General features: G+C 38.7%; 1 protein-coding gene across 8 annotated transcripts in view; it reads left to right on the top strand.

Annotated features, from left to right (window-relative positions):
- Dlg5 (Discs large 5) overlaps positions 1–21,565 on the top strand; it is a gene marked incomplete at its 3' end in the record, with an annotated part of 661,675 nt that extends 640,110 nt beyond the window's left edge. For all 8 annotated transcript variants that reach the window (XM_070101580.1, XM_070101579.1, XM_070101576.1 and 5 more), the window contains 11 exon segments: positions 4,387–4,603; positions 5,105–5,234; positions 9,256–9,386; positions 10,881–11,157; positions 11,557–13,391; positions 14,937–15,149; positions 15,468–15,600; positions 18,449–18,584; positions 18,819–19,119; positions 19,724–20,094; positions 21,526–21,565. In XM_070101580.1, the coding sequence (XP_069957681.1) occupies positions 4,387–4,603; positions 5,105–5,234; positions 9,256–9,386; positions 10,881–11,157; positions 11,557–13,391; positions 14,937–15,149; positions 15,468–15,600; positions 18,449–18,584; positions 18,819–19,119; positions 19,724–20,094; positions 21,526–21,565 (3,784 nt within the window).

The raw sequence follows: 21,565 nt of genomic DNA, 5'->3' as shown, positions 1-21,565 counted from the left end.
TTCATGAGGAACGGAAGTTGTTTAGGAGGAACAAGTTAGCCAAATATGTATGAATTTTGAAATATGTTCTTCGCATGGAAGAATTTCATCACTCAATTATAAATATGTTAAATATTTTTGTTTTGGTATTCTGTTAAGTATGTAATATACAAGTGGTAAAGTTCATGTATAGTAAGTATAGAATATTAGAGGTAAAGTTCATATATAGTAAATATATTAATGTTTTTTGTAATTGAGCATAGGAAACATTATATGCTTAAAATATTTAATTAATTCATATGCTCTGAAAATTGGCAGGTGTTGTAATTTTCTTTGTAAAATTTGCACACATATTAGTTACTTGTAATTGTAAATGGACTGAACTTTGTTCAGCTTTTTGAATATTTTATTTTAAGTGTCCAAATTTACACTGTATGCTTGTTTTACTTTAACAACATTTCACAGCAGAAGATTTATATTATTATAATGTATGTACTTAATTTGAGTTGTAATGTCAGCACTCTTTTGGCAAGACAGCAGTTGAATGAATGATGGTGAATGTGTTTCTTCTTTGGGTCACCCTTGGTAGGATATAACCATTGACGTAAAAAAAAAATATCTTACATTTTTTAAGATTAATAGATATGTATACATGTGTAAATCCCTATGAGTAATTAACTGTTTGTAGTTACAAGAGTAGAGCTGTGCCTGTTGATTGAATGGAAGAAATACGGATGAAATAAAGGTGATATTGGTAATTTTCTGGCCTGGAAGCAGCTTGAAATATGGCTCAAAGTAGTAGAAATATTAAATTTTGATGATTTTCCTAAGGAAAATCCTTTCCTAGGCCGACCTCTACCCGCCTTCCCTCCACTGCAAATTTATACAGTACAGAACTCATTCTATTTTGTTCCATCCTCTCTACATGTCTGAACCTCCTCAGCAACCCTTCCTCAGCCCTCTGGATAATAGTTTTGGTAATGTCACACCTCCTCTAATTTCCAAACTACGAATTATTGGCATTATATTCACACCACACATTGCCCTTATACATGACATCTCCACTGCCTCCAGCCTTCTCCTTGTTGCAACATTCACCACCCATACTTCACACTCATATGAAAGTGTTGGTATAACTACACTCTCATACATTCCCCTCTTTGCTTCCATAGACAAAGTTCTTTGTCTCCACAGACTTCTCAGTTCACCACTCATCTTTTTGTCCTCGTCAGTTCTATGATTCACCTCATCTTTCATAGGCCCATCTGCTGACACGTTCACTCCTAAATATCTGAATACATTCACCTCCCCCATACTCTCTCCCTCCAGTCTGATATCCAGTCTTTCGTTACCTAATTTTTTTGTTATCCTCATCACCTTACTCTTTCCTACATTCACTTTTAGTTTTCTTTTTTTACGTACTCCACCAACCTCTACAACTTCTCAGAATCTCCCAAAAGCACAGTTTTAAAACCAAAGAACAACTGTGACAACTCCCACTTTGTGTTATATTTGTTATCTTTTAACCCCATACCTCTTGCCAACATTCGAGCATTCACTTCTCTTACAACCCTATTACAACCCAGGAGTCCAAATGGCCTGTTATCCTGGGTGTAAAGGGAGCAAAATAAACACAGCAGAAGAGTTTTGACTTATATTATCCTTCACCAGCAATATGTACACTATGTACAGTGATAAGTATAGTGCACTCCACGGTAAGCAAGGCAGAATAGAAGCCACAAGAAAGCAGACCGTGTTTCAACCAGCTCTAGAATGGGAATGACAAGGGCAGACAGGAGAGTGGTACCCACATAACCTCTGCGATTGCCAAAACCATCTTCTTATTGGCTGGAACCTGGTCACTAGTTGAACAACGGGGCCCCATCGTCAACTCTCAGTAACGTGGTTCACTGGTTGGGGGAGATAGCCTGAAAATGAGGGTGTGTACATGCGCCGAATAAAGGTTAAGTACTCTTTGCATGCCACACCCCCACCCCGAGAAGGCTCAGGATTAGGCTGCCACCTCCCAGTGGTAACCGTGCCGCCATGGCACAAAATAATGGGACCGCCTTTCCTCTCCACCATCCAACTCTTAGATAGAGCTCAGCTTTTCTCGTGACCAAAAGCCAAACCCTAAACTCAGAGTGATACAGTAGTCAGTCGGGCTAGCATAGGTCCAAGATACAGGCGGACGGTAGCCCACATCCCCTCACTAAAAAAAAAAAAACAACGTAACATGTTAATTTGCAGAACACGCTTAGCTATGCACAGTATGATTGCATAATACGCATACAAGGTGGACACGCAATAACAAAGTTGACTGCAACTGACACGCAAAATTTGTAAAGCAATGCCAGACAGCAAGCTACACACTGTTCTACAAGATTGACCATAGCGAAGCGAGCACACCGAACAAGCTAGTAGTGAGCTGTTGAACGATCACACAATAGCAAGGCTGACCATAACAAAGCAACTGACATGCAAAATTTGTAAAGCGTTGGCAAAGCTGATGCAATATCAGACAGCAAGCTGCACAATGTTCCTGCTACGAGCTTCACCCTAAGCTCAACCATTTCTCTAAGTCCAGCTCCAGCTCCCGGACAGGCCCCCATATTACAACTCAGGAGTCCAAATGGCCTGTTATCCTGGGTGTAAAGGGAGCAAAATAAACACAGCAGAAAAGTTTTGACTTATATTGTCCTTCACCAGCAATATGTACACTATGTACAGTGATAAGTATAGTGCACTCCACGGTAAGCAAGGCAGAATAGAAGCCACAAGAAAGCAGACCGTGCTTCAACCAGCTCTAGAATGGGAATGACAAGGGCAGATAGGAGAGTGGTACCCACATAACCTCTGCGATTGCCAAAACCATCTTCTTATTGGCTGGAACCTGGTCACTAGTTGAACAACGAGGCCCCATCGTCAACTCTCAGTAACCTGGTTCTCTGGTTGGGGGAGATAGTCTGAAAATGAGGGTGTGTTCATGCGCCGAATAAAGGTTACGTACTCTTTGCATGCCACAAACCCCATCTATAAATACATTGAACAACCATGGTGACATCACACATCCTTGTCTAAGGCCCCTTTTCATTCTACCCACTGCCTCACTAACTTCCCCCACACTCACAACTCGCTCTTCCTCATTCCTACAAAATGTTATTCCTCCTTGCCCTATACATGAAATCACAGCTTCCTCAAAATATTCCCTCCATCTTCCTGATACCTCTAACTCTCCGTTTAATAACTCTCCTCTCCTACTTTTAATTATAAAATCCACTCATTCCCTAGGCATCCTCAACTTATTAATCTCACTCCAAAACTTTTTCTTATTTTCTAGAAAATTTGTTGATAACATCTCGCCCACTCTCATTTCCTCTCTTTTACATTGCTTCACCACTCTCTTAACCTCTCTCTTCCTCTTCGTATACTCCTCCCTCTTTGCATCACTTCTACTTTGTAAAAACCTCTTATATGCTAACTTTTTTCTCTTACTAATCTCTTTACAACATCATTCCACTAGTCGCTCATCTTCCCTCCCACACCCACTTTCCTGTAACCACAAACTTCTGCTGAACACACTAACACTACATTCTTAATCTTACCCCATATGTCTCTAACTCCATTGCTTATACTCTCACTAGCCCATCTATCCTCCAATAGTTGTTTATATCTTACCCTAACTGCCTCCTCCTTTAGCTTATAAACCTTCACCTCTCTCTTACCTGCTACTTTCATTTTCCTTGTATCCCATCTACCTTTTTCTCTCACTGTAGCTACAACTAAAAAGTGATCTGATATATCTGTGGCCTTTCTGTAAACATGTACATCTTGAAGTCTACCCAAGAGTCTTTTATCTACCAGTATGTAGTCCAACAAACTACTGTCATTACGCCCTACATCATTTCTTGTATACTTATCTATCCTCTTTTTCTTAAAATATATATTACCTATAACTGAACTCCTTTCTTTACAAAGTTTAATTAAGCATTTTTTTATACAGGTATACTGTGTTTGTGTGTGTGTGTGTGTGTATTTATGTATTGTATGTCAGAAAATTACATAAAATGTGTATATTAAGTGAAAGGGAAATAAAGTCCAGACGTTTCCATTTTTCATTCACAATCTCAAGAACATAATGTATTTCTTGAGAATGTGCTTTAAATTTATTTTACCTTTCTGTGGTCAAATTACTTATATATTTATATATATATATATATATATATATATATATATATATATATATATATATATATATATATATATATATATATATGTGTGCGTGTGTGTATAAATATATATATATATATATATATATATATATATATATATATACATGTATATATATATACTGTATTTAATTATTATTGATATATTTACAGTTGAAATTCCTATAATTTTAAACAGAGGCACAACAAGAGGCTGAGGTATCCAAGCGACGCCGTGATTGGGCCTTCAGTGAACGAGACAAAATTGTTCAAGAGAGAGAGTCCATACGAGCCCACTGTGATGAGCTGCGACGGAAACGTGACAGAGCCGTGTCTGAATTAGCTATAGCGTTACGGGACTCGGATGACATTAAAAAGCAACGTAACGAAACCTCAAAAGAACTGAAGGAACTGAAGTAAGGGATTTATTTTGCTGAAGACTCTAGATACATTCTGTATTTTTTTGTTGTTTTTCATGGTTAAGTTAATCCATTTTGAAGAGTTTTGAAGTTTAAGACTCTTGTGGTCTACCTGTTATCTCACCAGGCACAGTAATTCACTGTTAAGATTGAACTCATCGTGTGTACCTCTTTAAGGGAGGTGTCTCGATGCTGGTAAAATGCTCTTGATCCAGGGAACTAGAGCTGCCTTTTGTTCATTTGATCAAACCTTAGTACCTTCTCATTCCACAGGTGCTGTATGTTGTTTGGAAATCATTAGACTTGAAATATTTAACACTTGGCATTTATTCAATTTTTATTGTCTCTCTTGTTTGATGTATTTGTCAATATTTAACACAATCACAAAAAGTAAATGAAGTAGCCTGTAATTTATCTCAATGTCATAATATGAATAATTGTGTGCTGCATTTTTTTGTACTACCCTATTGCTTAAAAAAAAAAAATTAATGATTTCAGGGAGAGATTAGAAGCAGAAGAGGAGAAGGCAGCTGTGGTACGTCAACTGGCAGCACATAACCATTCTCGCGACTCAGCTATTGACACTGACATGCAAGAATGGGAAATTGAAACCCTCCATTTGCCTATTGTAAGATATAGAGCATTTTTTTTCCTCATAAATAAAGTGTACCAGTATTTGCTAAAGTTAAAAATATCCATTGTAAGTAATTGACAGGCAGTTTTGCTGCCAGATAAAATATAGTGTACAGTGGACCCCCGAGTTTCATGATTAATCCGTTCCAGAGAGCCCGCCAAAGGTCGAAATTCACGAAACTCGAAACCATTTTCCCCATAAGAAATAATGGAAATAAAATTAATCCGTTCCAGACACCCAAAAATATTAAAATAAAATATTTTTTTCAAATTAAATAAAGATTTACCTAATGAAAACAATCAGAAATCAAGTACATGCATTTAAAATAAATAATAATAACATTACACTTACCTTTACTGAAGACTTCTGGGTGGATAGAAGATGGGAGGAGGTGATAGGAGGAAGGTGTACACTATTGTTTGAAAGGAGAATCTCCTTCCATTAGGACTTAAGGTAGCAAGTCCTTATCTGGGGTTACTTCCCTTCTTCTTTTAATGCCACTGGGAACAACTTGAATCACTGGATCCGTGGCGCACAAAATATCTATCCAGAGAGGTCTTTTTCTGGCGTTTCATTAAGATTTCCCTGAAGTGGGACACAACACTGTCATTGTACATGTTGCAGATACGGCTTGTTTCAGCTTGGTCAGGGTGATACATTTCAACAAAACTTTGCAACTCATTCCACATTCCACACATGTCCTTAATCACTGAAGAAGGCACCTCATCCACTCCCTCTTCCTCCTCCTCTGAAGCAAGTTCCTCGGCTGTGGTCTGATGCTGTTCCAGTTGAAGCTCTTGCAGTTCGTCAGTGGTTAGCTCTTCCCTGTGGTCCTCCACCAACTCTTCCACATCCCTGTCACTCACTTTATTTACCAAAGGGTTTGCACTAGCTTTCCTTGGGTCCATGATGACTTATTTAACAGTTGTAAGCACAAAAAACAATGGATTATTATGAAATGTATTGTATGAACCTGCGGGGTGATGGTCACGTGTTGGTAAACAGTGGCACACTGAGCGTGAATGGCGTGGGAGACTGGCTTTGTGTGCACAGTGACGGGCGGACAGGTACCGGACGGTCGCCGAAACACGAGTTTTTTCATGAAACTCGAGGCCAAATTTTTCCAAAAAAACTCGCCGAAGGTCGAATTTCGCGAAAGTCGAGGCTGCCGAAACTCGGGGGGTCCACTGTATTTGGTTATTTCTGTAAATTTTATTATAAATAGTTAATGTCAAAAATTACCTCTTTTATTAATGTTTGTCATTTTATTAGTAAGATGAAGTTGATAACCTGCATTTGTTTTCTTTTATGTTTGTGACATTCTAATGTAGTTTTGTCTATGTTATGATGATAATACTATGGTGTTCGTTGAATGTATAATTTTCCAGCATGAACATTTAACCCTTTCAGGGTCCGTCCCGTAGATCTACGGCTTTACGTTCAGGGTCCAAACCGTAGATCTACATCATGAGCTCAGCTCACTCTGATAAACTGTGAGTGGTACATTTGGGCCTAGATATGAGAGAATACATCTATGTGGTATGTGTGCACCACATAAAACAGATCCTGCAGCACACTGTGTATAATGAGAAAAAAACTGAAATCATGATTTTTCGATTAAAACAGAGACTTTGCAGTGTTTTTTCGTATGTTTTATTATAGTTGTATTTGCGATTTTTTGGTCTCATTTGATAGAATGGAAGACATGTTACAGAAATAGAGATGATTTTGATTGGTTTTAGCACTGGAAATGGCTTGAAACTGAGCTCAAAGTAGCAGAAATGTTAAATTTTTGCCGATATTCAAGAGTAAACAAACGACCTCACACGTCTAATACACGCCAGCTGGTGGGTCTAATATGCATTCACAAATATGGTGATGATATTTATACAATTATTACAGTATTGCATAACAGTAAATCTTCTATTTTTTTGGTGTGAATAAAAATTCATTATGTGAATAAAAAATCAAAATGGAATTTATTTGTAAAGCCTCAAAACGTAACTAATGAACAGAGGAAATGTTAGTTTAGTTCCAGGAATACCTACATTGTTTATTCTGGACCCTATTTTGAAATTGGAATATTTTGAACTTTGTGTTAAATTGGCCAAATTAACAATTTCTGATCACTTTAATTTGTAGTTGAAACAGTTGACTTGGCGATTTCTTGTGCTCAGTCGATAGAATAGAAGTAATACTAGTGAAATATCTAAGAATTTGGTTGACTGGAATAATGTAACTGGCCTAAAATGGGAGTCAAAGTCAGCAAAATCGCCGATTCGTAAATATCTCTGACACATCAAAATTCGCGAGAGCATAATTTCGTAAATTTTCCATCAAATTTTGTACTTTCTGTCTTATTACCTTCACAAAAAGATTCTCTACCATTTCATAAGAAAAAATAACAAATTTTTTTTTTTTTTTAAATTCTTGGACACTGGGGCACCACTTCAGATTTGGGCCTTGGACCCTGAAGGGGTTAAGTCCCTACATTAATTTATATTTTTTGGCATCAGCAGATAAAGCAGGTATCTGATAGTGGCTGAAGTATTCACGTTATTTTTATTCTTTTTGTATTTTACATCCATGTGAGATTTACCTGTTCATTGATCAATGATTACGATAAAGCATCTTCCAACATGGTTATTCCAGTTCCATTACATTTCACTTCTACTTTATGAAGTAGTTTGATTGCATTTTGTCCTCTCATTCACTTGTTATTTCTCTAAATTTCCCATAGTAAATTAGTTGAAATTTGTCCTTAACACATCGGCCATTTTCCACCAGGGTAGGGTGACCTGAAAAAGGAATAACACTTTCACCATCACTCATCCCATCATTGTCTTGCCAGAGGCATGTTGACACTACAGCTCAAAAACTTCAACATATTTCCACCCTTCCTTGTTATATATATCATTTTCTGTTCCATACTGAAAGACTTAGCATTGGTGTGAAGGCTGTTGTGGAAGAATTACGGAGATATTTTAGGTCCTTCATACAGTATATTTTGGGAATTTGTTGATTTTTTCCATTTTTTTTTTTTTTACCAAAGCAGCTGTTATACACTCTCTCTACTCAAGGATTGTTTGTATGTATGTGGTGAAATGTCCTGAAGGCAACTTTTTAAAGATCTCCATATTTATTATCTTAGCAAATGTTACTGTTTTTGGTATATATTTGCACTTCAGGAAACAGGCTTAGTGTAATGGTTACTCCCAGTTCTTTGTCTGACTTTTTGGGTCATTGCTCCCATTTTCATATGGTAAGATAAGATAAGATTAAGATTTTTTAACCCAAAGGGTTAGCTATCCAGGATAACCCAAGAAAGTCAGTGTGTCATTGAGGATTGTATGTCTTCTATTGTGGTCCTTCAATCTTGTCCCCCAGGATGTGACCCGCACCACTCGACTAATACCCAGGTACCTACTTACTGTTAGGTGAACAGGGCCAGCAGGTGTAGGGAAAAATGCCCAGTGCTTCCACCCATGCTAGGGATTGAACCATGGGCACTTGGCGTATGAGGCGAGTGCGTTGCCAACTGAGCCATGGTACTCTGTCTCTGATTTCTTTTCTCCATCTCTTGATTATATTACTTTGTACTTGATGGGGTTAATCTTTTGTAATAATATACTCGACTATTCTTTTGATCTGTTAAAGTCCTTCTGTAGCCTTGTGATATCACTTTCTCTTTGTATCTTCTTAATTTTTTTCTGGTTATTAACCTTATGTTTATAATGTTCCAAAATAATTTTTTCTTAGAATTTTAGGATTCATTCAAACACACACTATTTAGAGATGTGTATTGCTTTCAGTTCAAAACTGTTAGTATGCATGTGTGCTTATGTCAAAAATGTATTTTATGTTCTACAATAGAGGTGTGCCAAAGTACCAGTATCAGAGGGTATCAGCTAATTTTGATGGTACAGTATTGGTATTGGCCTAAAACTGGGTATCGGTATCAGTACTGTCAAAAATTTTGATGTCATCCCATCACTATTCTCAAACTATATTCCAGGGTGTCGTGTCGGAATCAGATGTTGGATTCGTCGTGGCTGGAGGTCGGGATGATCCACATTATGGGGGCAGTGATGGAGCAATTTATGTTACAAGTATTGCCAAAGATGGCCCTTTTGAAGGGAAACTCAGGTATGATATCTTTTGGTTCTCTTCATGCTTTGGTACATTGAGGGGGAGGTAGCAAGTGTTAATTTTATATGCGGCAGTTTCTTTTATGTGCAAGATTGTTCATGAGCACTTAGGGGTTTGCCTCATTAAATCTTCTTGCCTTCAAGGGGGCAGGGTGCTTTGATGCTAGGGAAGGGCCTTTGTTCCATGGAATTAGAGTTTTCCCTTCCCTAAATTAAATTTAATTAACCCCTATCCTACCCTCTCCCATTCCCAGACACTGAATGACTCTTAAGGGGTTTGTACTGTCTGTGATGCACATTAGTTAATGTGCCATTTCTTTGCAGTTTTTTCTTGTTGCAGCAACGTGCAGTAAAACTTCATTAATCATAAAGGTTAGATTCCCAGATATACCATGAATACCAGATATACAAAAAATGCTAGTGATTGCTATGTTTTGAAAGTTATGTACAAAATTCTCCCCCTCCTCCACCCCCCCAAAAAAATGTAGTGTAACCCTAAAAGAAATACATTGCAAAATATAGTGGTTACTGCTAAAGTGTATACCTGTAATTGTTTAATATAAAAAATATCATCCAGGATGCTGTATATTATGGCTTTCTTTGTAGATTTAATGGTGTGGTACAGTCTGATTTGTGGGATTCTTCATAATTTATCAAATTTTTCTACAACAAACACTTGTGTAACCATTTTCTTTAAAAATCCAGCAAAATACAGTGTTGCATGTGTTTGCTTGATCAATAAATATAATTCATTGGTGGTACTGAATGATGCAAGCTCCTGGCAGCAACCATCTTCCTCATCTGTATCATCTTCTCTTAAAATAATTTAGAAAATAACTCAGTTTTATCTACAGTATATCAAATACTGCCCACAGTATGTGCCTCTATATTTTCCAGAAAGAATACAATGCTGCATTTGCTTACACAAGCAGTAAATATATAACATGAATAGCTATAGCTGTCATTGGTTATACTCACATCATTACTAATATTTTGACTTGCTTTGTCAGTCTTCTCATTTGATAACAGAATAAGTGAAATACAGTACAACTTTACATTATTAAACATTTTGTACACTACTATAAAGATATATACTACCACACAGTACCTGTAGTGTACTTTGTTTATGGGATCAAAAACAGAAGAGCAAAGTCACACAGTCTCTTTGTAGGATTGAAGTTGTAAAATATTCCAAGGTTATCATTAATAATGCTTTAAATAACAGTAGCAAAACCACGTAGATGTAATTTGTATAGTAATATTGTGGTAACAATATTATCAATACTGCATAGAAATTTAAAGGCATTTGACCAGTGATTTTTTTTCCTGTATATTTATTTATGCTTGTACATCTTTCAGTTTCCTTATCAAACTATTTGAAATTTTGGTGAATTTTTATTTACATGGAATTTTACACAGATTTATACTTTTTTTTTATGTCACCCATAGATTTATACACATTGTTGCAGTAATTATTTTCTACTTTTCTCAGGGTACATGACCAAATAATTAGATTAAATGGTAAAGACTGCCTGGGAGTGGATCGTAGCAGTGTATATGCAACAGTGGCTAGTGGTGGTGGATTGGTGGAAATAACAGTGAGACGAAGACGCAGCGGAGGTCGTAGTCTCCACACAGTGCACCTCCACTGCCCACATACCTCACATCATGGACTGACACTTCATACTGGGGTGTACATTGCAAATATTCTCCCTGGAAGTCCAGCAGCAAGAGAGGGCAATCTGGCTGTTGGAGATAGAGTGCTTAATGTAAGCCTCATGGACACTTTTTCAAAGGTTTCATTTAAAATAAATTAAATGTAATATATTACGGATATCTATTGAATGAAAAACTTGCATTCTTAAAGTGTGATTTTTTTTTTTTTTTTTTTTTTTTTTTTAAATATTTTGTACTGTTTCCATGGGGAAGCGGAAAAGAATCCTTCCTCCATAAGCCATGTGTGCTGTAAGAGGCAACTAAAATGACAGGAGCAAGGGGCTAGTAACCTACTCTCCTGTATAAATTACTAAATTTAAAAAGAAAACATTCATTTTTCTTTTTAGGTTACCCTGCCTTGGTGGGATATGGCTAGTGCATTGAAAAAACAAAATTGTACTGTATCATTATAAGTTATTTTTCATTATTAGTAAGTGTTTTATCTTTTTCAGATAAATGGCAAACCTATAGATAATTTAGGCAGCTGTGAGGAAGCTCAGTGTTTACTAGATTCAGCTGGAGAGGTGGTGCAGCTTACTACACTTAAGTCCCATGGTTCCTCATCACTCTCAGCACCACTCAGCTCTTCTTCTAGTGGTCACAATATCACCGAGGATGATAAATCAACTTCTTCCTCAAGACCCTATTCTTCCCCTACTTCGCCTGCTAAAGATTCGGGGGTTAGTCCAGGACGATCAGGAAGTCGTGAACTTGTGAAAAAACTTATTCCAGGATCAGGTGGCTCACATAATGAGGACAGTAGTGGTAAGAGATATGGAAGCAGTGAGAAAGTGGTGTACAATGTTACAAAAGCTACTGGGGAAAAAGGGTCTGGAACAGGACCTCTAGATCTCTTCAAGAATATGGTGAGACCTAGACGCCACAGCAAAGAACGTGGAGAGGGTCGTAGTGAAAGTAGAGACAAAGAGGAAAAGAAGAAACACATCACCTCTGTATTAGATCATGAAACTGAAAGTGCAATAGCTCAGTTAGATTCAGTGAATAATTCTTACCATCACAAAAGTGGAAGTAATGGGGGCACAAGCACGACTAAGCGATCTAAAAAGCGTGAAAAGGAGAAGTCGGGAGGAACCTGGCCAAAATACAGAGGGGGAGGTGTCAATACTTGGGATGCAAACTCAGGAACTGTTGTGTACACTCAGCGTAGAAAAGAGAGACCACCATTTTCTGTGTTTTTACCTTCTCCAAATATGTCACCATATTCACATGAAGAGAAACCCTATGAATCGTATCATCATGAAAAACATACAAGTTCCAGATCAAGTTCAAGTCCTCGGGGCACGCCAACAAGTCCTCGCAATCAACAATTCTCTATATATAAAAGTCATGATGGTGGTGGAAAAACTTGTTCTTATAGTAGTGCAGGTCAGGTTTATTCCAGTCCACAGTCTTCTAGCAATATTTATCCCAGTCAGGAGTTGTACTCTAGTGGTGGACCCAGAAATCCATCATTGGATAGAAAGAGTGAAGATTCAGAAAGAGACAGAGGAGATCGTTTGAGTTCTTTTACACCCTCTGATACATCCTTAGACTTCTCTGTAAGATCAGGGAATGTTGGAAAGGAAGAATTAGAATATTATGTAAAAAAGAATATTATAAAAAGCCCTCAGAGTGACAGTGAGAGTAATATAAGCCCCATTGATCCTAATGCACCTCAGTCTTTAACTGTACTTCCTGGTTATGGGACAAGACCATCTGCCCTCCACCATGGAGGAGACCGCACACCTTCACATTCTCGCATACATCACCCACATGCAGGGTTGTATTCTCCACCCACTCCAGCTCTGAGATCACCGCCAACATTTGCTCCGTGTACGCCATTCTCACATTTCTCCTTAACACATACACATGCATATCCACACAGCACAATTGGTTCATCTGTGGCTGCCGTGTCTCCACGCTACTCATCACCGCCTTCATTCCCACTTGGTCCTTCAAGTTATCTTCCATCATCTCGAAGTGGGGACAGTATCCTTCATTCCCCTGGTTCAGAGCGTGATAGAGACATACGTGTATATTATGAAAGTCGACAGGCATCATCACCTATTGGCATGATTGGAACAGTAGGCAGTGGAGTCTTGTACCATTCACCATCACCATCCTTTGAACTTCCAGGGCATCATAAACCACGTACTGGGCATCTTCATCCTTATCGCTCAGCATCAGATGAACCACCACCACTACCTCACCATTCCTGTCCGCCATCTTACCATAGCTATCAGCGCTCTTTGGGCACCATGTCCCGCAAGGAGGATGAGCGTATCAGGTATGCTTTTTGATTGTTAAACTAAATCTGTCATAGTAGCTGTTTATGAGAACAGTCACTTGAAAGAGTAACGCTGTTTAGCTGTTACAGTATAAGTACAGTGGACCCCCGGCATACGATATTAATCCGTTCGTGAGAGCTCATTGTATGCCAAAATTATTGTAAGGCGAATAAATTTTTCCCATGAGAAATAATGGAAATCAAATTAATCCGTGCAAGACACCACAAAGTATGAAAAAAAAAATTTTTACCACATGAAATATTAATTTTAATAAACACAAACTGACACTTACCTTTATTGAAGATCTGGTGATGATTGATGGGATGGGAGGAGGGGAGAGTATGGAAGTTGTTAATGTTTAGGACTTTAGGTAACACGTCCTTTTCCGGGGTTACTTCCCTTCTTCTTTTAATGCTACTAGGACCAGCTGACCGTGGTGCAGCAACAGATGACGGTGGTGTAGCAGCAGCTGACAGTGGTGCAACAGCAGCTCACCGAGGTTCATCTACAGCTGACTGGTGCAGCAAGAGCTGACCGTGGTGCAGCAGCAGCTGATCGTGGTACGATAGTACATATTTCTCACTCTTTTTACCACAGGGTTGGCGCTAGAAGCTTTCTTTGGGTCCATGGTGGCTTATTTAGCAGTTACAAGCACTATAAACAATGGAATAATACAAAATGTATCGAATGTATGCATGCAAGCGGCCACCCTGGCTTGTAAACAATGACGGCAGGGCTGGATGGACAGGTTCAGGACGAGTCATGTTGGCCGGAAACAGCTGATGGTGGTGCAGCAGCAGCTGACCATGGTGCAGCAGCAGCTGACCATGGTGCAGCAGCAGCTGACCATGGTGCAGCAGCAGCTGACCATGGTGCAGCAGCAGCTCACTGTGGTTCAGCAGCAGCAGCTCACTGTGGTTCAGCAACAGCTGACTGGTGCAGCAACAGCTGACTGGTGCAGCAACAGCTGACTGTGGTGCAGCAACAGCTGACCGTGGTGTAGCAGCAGCTGACCGTGGTGCAGCAGCAATTATCTCTTTCTTCATTTCCATAGTAATTTTCACCTTTTTTACCGCACAGTTGGCACTAGAAGCTTTCTTGCGGCCCATGGTGACTTATTTTGCAGGTACAGTCACTAAAAATGCTGTGATAATATGAAATGTTCCGATTGTATGAGTGGATGCGACGCACTGGCTGGCTTGTACACACCGGCACCCATGGGGCAGCTGAGGCACGCTCAGACGAGTCGTGTGAGGTGAGGCAAAATTTTTGCGTTAAAATGTATTGTATGCCAGATTTAACGTATACCGATGCCATCGTGTGCCGGGGGTCTTTGAATGCACATATGTTCATGTTGGTGAAGGCTCTTGATTCAAGAAATAAAGAGCAGTTCTCCTCTTTCTTAGATTAAAGTTGATTGTCTGTCTCCCTAAGCTCTGTATGAGCCTTATGGCTTTATTACTTCCTCATGAATACAATAACTCCCTGAACTTTCATGTTACCTAATAGTCTGTATTTTACTCTTAGTCTTAAAATATTTTCAGAATACCAAGTAATGCAAGTGTAGCCAGCAAAAGCAGTGGGGGCAAAGGCAGCAGTATTGAACGGACATCAGAAAGAGGCTCCCCCATGCCCTCCAGCTTCTCTGTTGAGATGGTTGGTGGTGGTGGGATGGCAGGTAGAGGGACCCAACACATCACCCAGATTACACACTCAGTCCACAGTCCACACTACCAAGAATGTCCTTGGCAGCGAAAGTATGTTAATTATGTATCTATTACAAGGAGCACTGAATAGATAACATTATTTATTACACACTAAAATTAGTACAGTTCTCTGGTGTTCTGTCAATGTTATCACTTTTGTAAAAGCTTTTAAGAATTGCCATGAAGTTGCAATATATTTTTTGTTTTAGTATTAATAAAATAGTAAAAATTAGTTATTAAATTTGTTAGCAGTAAAAGTATTGAAATTGTATTAAGCTCATAGAAAAAGTAACTAGCTTAGAAAAAGTACTTCACATCCTTAATTAATATTTTGTGCTTCAATTAATTTAGTAAAATCTTTTCTTTTAGTAGACCAAACCCAGGAGACATAAGAACAATATCTATTGAAAAGTCTTCAGAACCACTGGGAATCCAAATTCGTTGCTTAGAGAACGGAGGAGTCTATGTATCTTCCGTCACCATCAACTCTCTGGCATCCCAGGTAAGATTTTGACTGACACCTTAGAAGACAGTGTTTAAGGCTCATATGTAAATATAATAATAATAATTTTTTTTTTTTAACACGCTGGCCATCTCCCAGAAAGAAAGAAAAAAACTTTCATCATTCAACACTTTCACCATCACTCATACATAATCACTGTCTTTGCAGAGGTGCCCAGATACGACAGTTCAGATGTCCCTCCGAACTGCCAATATCACTCCCCCCCCCCCTTTAAAGTGCAGGCATTGTACTTCCCATTTCCAGGACTCAAGTCCGGCTGACCAGTTTCCCTGAATCCTTTCACAAAATATTACCCTGCTCACACTCCAACAGCTCGTCAGGTCCCAGAAACCATTCATCTCATTCACTCCTATCTAACATGCTCATACATGCTTGCTGGAAGTTCAAGCCCCTTGCCCACAAAACCTCCTTTACCCCCTCCCTCCAACCTTTTCGGGGCCGACCCCTACCCCGCCTTCCTTCTCCTACAGATTTATATGCTCTCCAAGTCATTCTACTTTGTTCCATTTGTCTAAATGACCAAACCATCTCAACAGCCCCTCTTCAGCCCTCTGACTAATACTTTTAGTAACTCCACACCTCCTCCTAATTTCCTCGCTACAAATTCTCTGCATAATATTTACACCACACATTGCCCTTAGACAGGACATCTCCACTGCCTCCAGCCACCTCCTCACTGCAGCATTTACAACCCATGCTTCACACCCATATAAGAGTGTTGATACCATTATACTCTCATACATTCCCTTATTTGCCTCCATGGATAATTTTTTTGTCTCCACAGATACCTCAAAACACCACTCACCTTTTTTCCTTCATGAATTCTATGGTTAACCTCATCCTTCATAAATGCATCCACTGACAAGTCAACTCCCAGTATCTGAAAATATTCACTCCCTCCAATGTGATATCCAGTTTTTCTTCATCTAAATTGTTTGATACCCTCATTACCTTACTCTTACCTATGCTCACTTTCAACTTTCTACCTTTACACGCCCTCCCAAACTTGTCCACTAACCTTGCAACTTTTCTTTAGAATCCCCTGAAAGCACAGTATCATCATAAAAAATAACTGTGTCAACTCCCATTTTGTATTTGATTCCCCATAATTTAATCCCACCCCTCTTCCCAACACCTTAGCATAATAGGAATGAGGAGGAGCCTGGTTTGCAGAAAGTATGTGAAGCAGTTGGTAGAATGAAACTGGGTACAGCAGCTAGGAGATAGGGTGCTAAAAGCAGTTAAAAGAGGGTATGTAGGAGGGATGGGAAGATTTCCTAGTGAAAGTAAGATTTAGACAGGAATGCAGTATGTCACCATGGTTATTTAACATATAGATCCAAGGTTATGATAGAAATAAATGCTAGGGTGTTGGGAAGGGGTGTGGGATTTATAGATTCTGAATCTAGTTCAATATAGGAGTCAAAACAGTTGCTCTTTGCTGATGACACAGTTTTAGGGGATTCTGAAGACAAGTTACAAACACTGGTGGATGAATTTGGGAGGGATTGTAAAACAAAGAAATTAAGTGAGTGTAGAAAAGAGCAAGGTGATGAGGGTAACAAAAAGTCAAGGTATTGATAGACTGAATATCAGACTAGAGGAAGGGATTATGGAGGAAGTGGATGTATTTAGATATTTGGGTGTGGAGATGTCAGTAGATGTGTATTAAAAATGAGGTGAACCTTAGGGCAAAAAAAAAAGGTGGGCAAGGTGTTGAAGTATATTTGGAAAGAAAGCACCATAGATTATTGTGGTGGCAAAAAAAGAAAATGTACTAGAATATAGTGGTACCAACACTTTCATAAGGATGTTTGGCATGTTGAGAAGATGGAGAGGGACTGGTTGGCAGAGAGTGTATACATGGGAGCAAATGGTAGGAGGGAAAGGGGTCATCCCAGAAATAGTTGGAAAGAGGGATGGGGGTACAGGAGGCTTTGAGTTTTAGAGACTTGAGTATCCAGCAGAATTATGTGTGTGTGTTAGACAGGAATGCATGGAGACAAGTGGATGTTAATGGACATGCTGTAGGAATGTAAGCATGGTAACTTTTCTGAAGGGATTCAGGGAAACCGGTTAGCCAGGTTTGAATCCTGGAAGCGGGAAGTACAATGCCTGCACTCTGAAAGTGAAGTGGGGATATTTGCATATTTGTTATCAGCATACCTCTGGTAAAACAGTGATGGAGTGAATGATGATGAATTTTTTCTTCTTTTTTGAGTCGCCTTACTTTGATGGGAGATGGCCGCTGCATTACAAGAAAAACAAATAAAGGCACAGGAACATAGGCAAAATACCTGTGTACTTTCAGCCTCCACCAATGATGCCAGTTTTGATTAAAAGGTTACTACACTATTTTTTCTTGTCACTAGTACTCATAGGGGTATCTGCAGGCCTCTGAACCTCCCCAGAGCTTTTTTGGACTTTTCTGTTTGTGACTTCCTGTTGATGCTCAAAAAAAAATTTTGGATTTCGGAGCTTTTCGAATTTTGGAATTTCGGATAAGGGATAATTAACCTTTATTATAATGCTTGTTTTCAATATTTTTGTGCATTTTTGTTTCTTGGTATAAGCATATGGTAGAATACTTTGACAGGGGTTTGATATTCTCTCTATTCTCTTAATACTTGAAAACATTGAAATGTGTGAATGTGGTCAGTCTTTACAGGTGTGTACAGAGAAAAGATATCGAAGATATACAATAGTTTCTTCAGGGTATAGTATGAAATGGCAGAGTGCAAGAACTTTCATGAACATCTACTGGTGAATAGGGAAGACAGTTGTTGATTTAATGAAAGAATTTGCTCTAATATATTTGTTTTTATAGGCTGGTCTTTGTGTTGGAGATCAACTATTAGAAGTATGTGGTATCAACATGCGATCAGCCAATAAACAGTCAGCCTCCACAGTACTCTCCCAGTGTGGTACATCTGTCTACATGCTTGTTCAGTACAACCCAGAGAGTGAGTATTACCGTTGGGGGCATGAGTGGTCAGTTGCTTTTGTTTTAATAAAAATTATTTTTGAAATTCATACAACAGGAATAATCTGCTGGAATGAAGTAACTGGAATACTAATGAAACAGTATTAATTAGCATTTTATTATTATAATCATAACTAAGCAATAAACCCATGAGGGTTATTAGCATGTTATCATTTTGTTTGTACTTCAGTTTTTTTTTTGTCATTGTCAACAGAATATCATGAAGCTGAGGGATGGGAGGGCAGCAGCAGTGGAAACAGTATCGACGGGTCACGTTCCGGCACACCAACTCCACGCAACTCTCCTAAACCAGCTACACATGAAGCCACTCACTCTGTTGATGATGAAGACCTTTCCCCTTCAACTACATCCACATTAAGAGGACCTTTAGACCTCCGTGATACTTTAGAGCATTCCCTTGATCATTCCTTGCCACCCTCGGCACGATCTACTCTTACTCGTCCAGAAATTACTCATGTCATGAATACTCTGAAAAGGCAAGAAACTTTTTCAAGGTATGTTATTTGCCTTCATTTATTCTATTTCAGTATAAAGAGTGGGGAACTACTACAAGTTATAGCAAAGTAATGCTGTATTTCCCTCAGACACGACATCTCTACTTCCTATAGCCTCCTTGCTACAACATTTAAAACGCATGTTTCACACCCATATTAAGTGTTGGTACTACTGTGATACATATTCTTTAGTGCCTCTATGGATAACATTCTTTGTCTTCATCAAGTCACAAACAGAGCTGTTTTTTATTTAATAAAGTCTACTGTGTGGACGAAACATTGTCAGTAAAGGATCACATTATATACACTGCATTTGTGTTGTTATCCATCTCGTATTTATGCTATAGTAACATTGTCAGCAGTTACTGTAGTTGTACTTTGAAATTTTCAAGTTTTTCATTTAGCATTGTGATCATAGTTATTAATCATACTGTATGAACATTCAAAGAAGAAATGCTAAGTATAGTAGTTTAATATAAAAAAGATTAATGTGGTCATTGATGTGTATGAAAAATCATTTAGTGATTCACAGGGACATTAAACAAATTTCCTCCCATGTAGAATATATTTAAGTAAGGTTACATAGCATGTTATTCATTTCCAGACGTAGTGAGAACAGTGGTGGAGGCGGCAGCATTGGTGGTGGCAGTAGTGGAGGTGGAAGCAACTCAGGTGGTGGCGGCAGTGGTAGTGGTGGCAACATGGGTAACACTAGTTGTGAACCAAGAGTTGTGTATTTGGAGCTCAACAAGTCCCATAATCTGGGTATCCAGATGGTTGGAGGAAATGCCCTAGGCATCTTTGTTCATGCAGTTCCTCCAGACTCCCCTGCTGCCAAGGCTGGGCTAAGACCTGGTGATCACATCCTCGAGTACAATGGTGTAGATCTCCGCCATGCAACAGCAGAACAAGCTGCTTCTGAGTTGGCTAAGCCTGCTGATAATGTTAAAATGTTGGTGCAGTACAATTACCAAAGTAAGTTTAGCCTCATTCAAATACTAAGTTGATATTATAGTAACGTTTTGAAAAGGAAAAATATCAGTATGTACATATATCAGAATTTTTGTAGGAATCACCAAAAAATAATTAAGATGGGGAGAAATCAGAATGGGGGCACGTCACAAGCGGTGTTCCTCAGGAGTCAGTGTTGGGCCCGTTGTTGTTCACAATTTACATAAATGACATAGATGAGGGAATAAATAGCGACATAAGCAAATTTGCTGATGACACCAAAATAGGCTGTCCAATTCATTCTAATGAGGACACTAGAGCACTCCAGGATGACTTGAATATACTGATGCAATGGTCGGAGAAGTGGCAGATGCAGTTTAATATAGACAATGGTCGGAGAAGTGGCAGATGCAGTTTAATATAGACAAATGCAAAGTTCTAAATGTTGAACAGGAAAATAACCATGTGTCATATAAACTAAATAATGTAGATCTTAATACTACTGATTGTGAAAAGAATTCAGGAGTTCTGGCTAGCAGTAATCTTAAACAAAGACAACAGTGCATTAGTGTTCGCAATAAAGCTAACAGAATTCTTGGCTTCATATCTAGAAGTATAAATAATAGAATTCCTCAGGTTGTTCTTCAACTCTATATATCCTTGGTTAGGCCTCATTTAGACTATGCTGCTCAATTCTGGTCACCGTATTACAGAATGGATATAAATGCTCTAGAAAACGTACAGAGGAGGATGACAAAGATGATTCCATGTATCAGAAATCTTCCCTATGAGGATAGACTGAGGGCCCTGAATCTCTACTCTCTCGAAAGGCGTAGAATTAGGGGGGGATATGATCGAGGTGCATAAATGGAAAACAGGAATAAATAAAGGGGATGTAAATAGCATGCTGAAAATTTCCAGCCAAGACAGGACTCGCAGCAATGGTTTCAAGTTGGAAAAATTCATATTCAGGAAGGATATAGGAAAGCACTGGTTTGGTAATAGAGTTGTGGATGAGTGGAACAAACTCCCGAGTATAGTTATTGAGGCTAAAACGTTGTGTAGTTTTAAAAATAGGTTAGATAAATACATGAGTGGGTGTGAGTTGGACCTGACTAGCTTGCGCTGCTGGGTCTGGTGCCATGCTCCTTCCTTGAGTGGAGGTGACCAGACTGGGTGGGTCATTGGGCTGATCTGGGAGGGGGGTGGACATGGACCTGCTCCACATGGGTCAATAGGCCTGTTGCAGTGTTCCTTCTTTCTTATATTCTTATGAATGCCATAAGTCTTCCTAAAAAATTACCGTTTATACAAACATCCTTCTTTAATAATGCTCTTTAAATAAATTTTTCATATCATTATTATAATCAAAGTAAATGCTAAACCCACAAGGGTCATACAGCATTTCATAACATATTATTTTAATATTAAGAACTCTGGCATTTTTTTTTTTAGGATATGAGGAAATTCAAGATCAACCAGGAGATAGTTTTTA

The sequence above is a fragment of the Cherax quadricarinatus genome, chromosome 78, assembly GCF_038502225.1.
Source record: "Cherax quadricarinatus isolate ZL_2023a chromosome 78, ASM3850222v1, whole genome shotgun sequence".
NCBI classification, from domain to species: Eukaryota; Metazoa; Arthropoda; class Malacostraca; order Decapoda; family Parastacidae; genus Cherax; species Cherax quadricarinatus.
The sequence above is the reverse complement of the archived record's forward strand: the minus strand, read 5'-3'. Positions and strand labels throughout refer to the sequence as shown.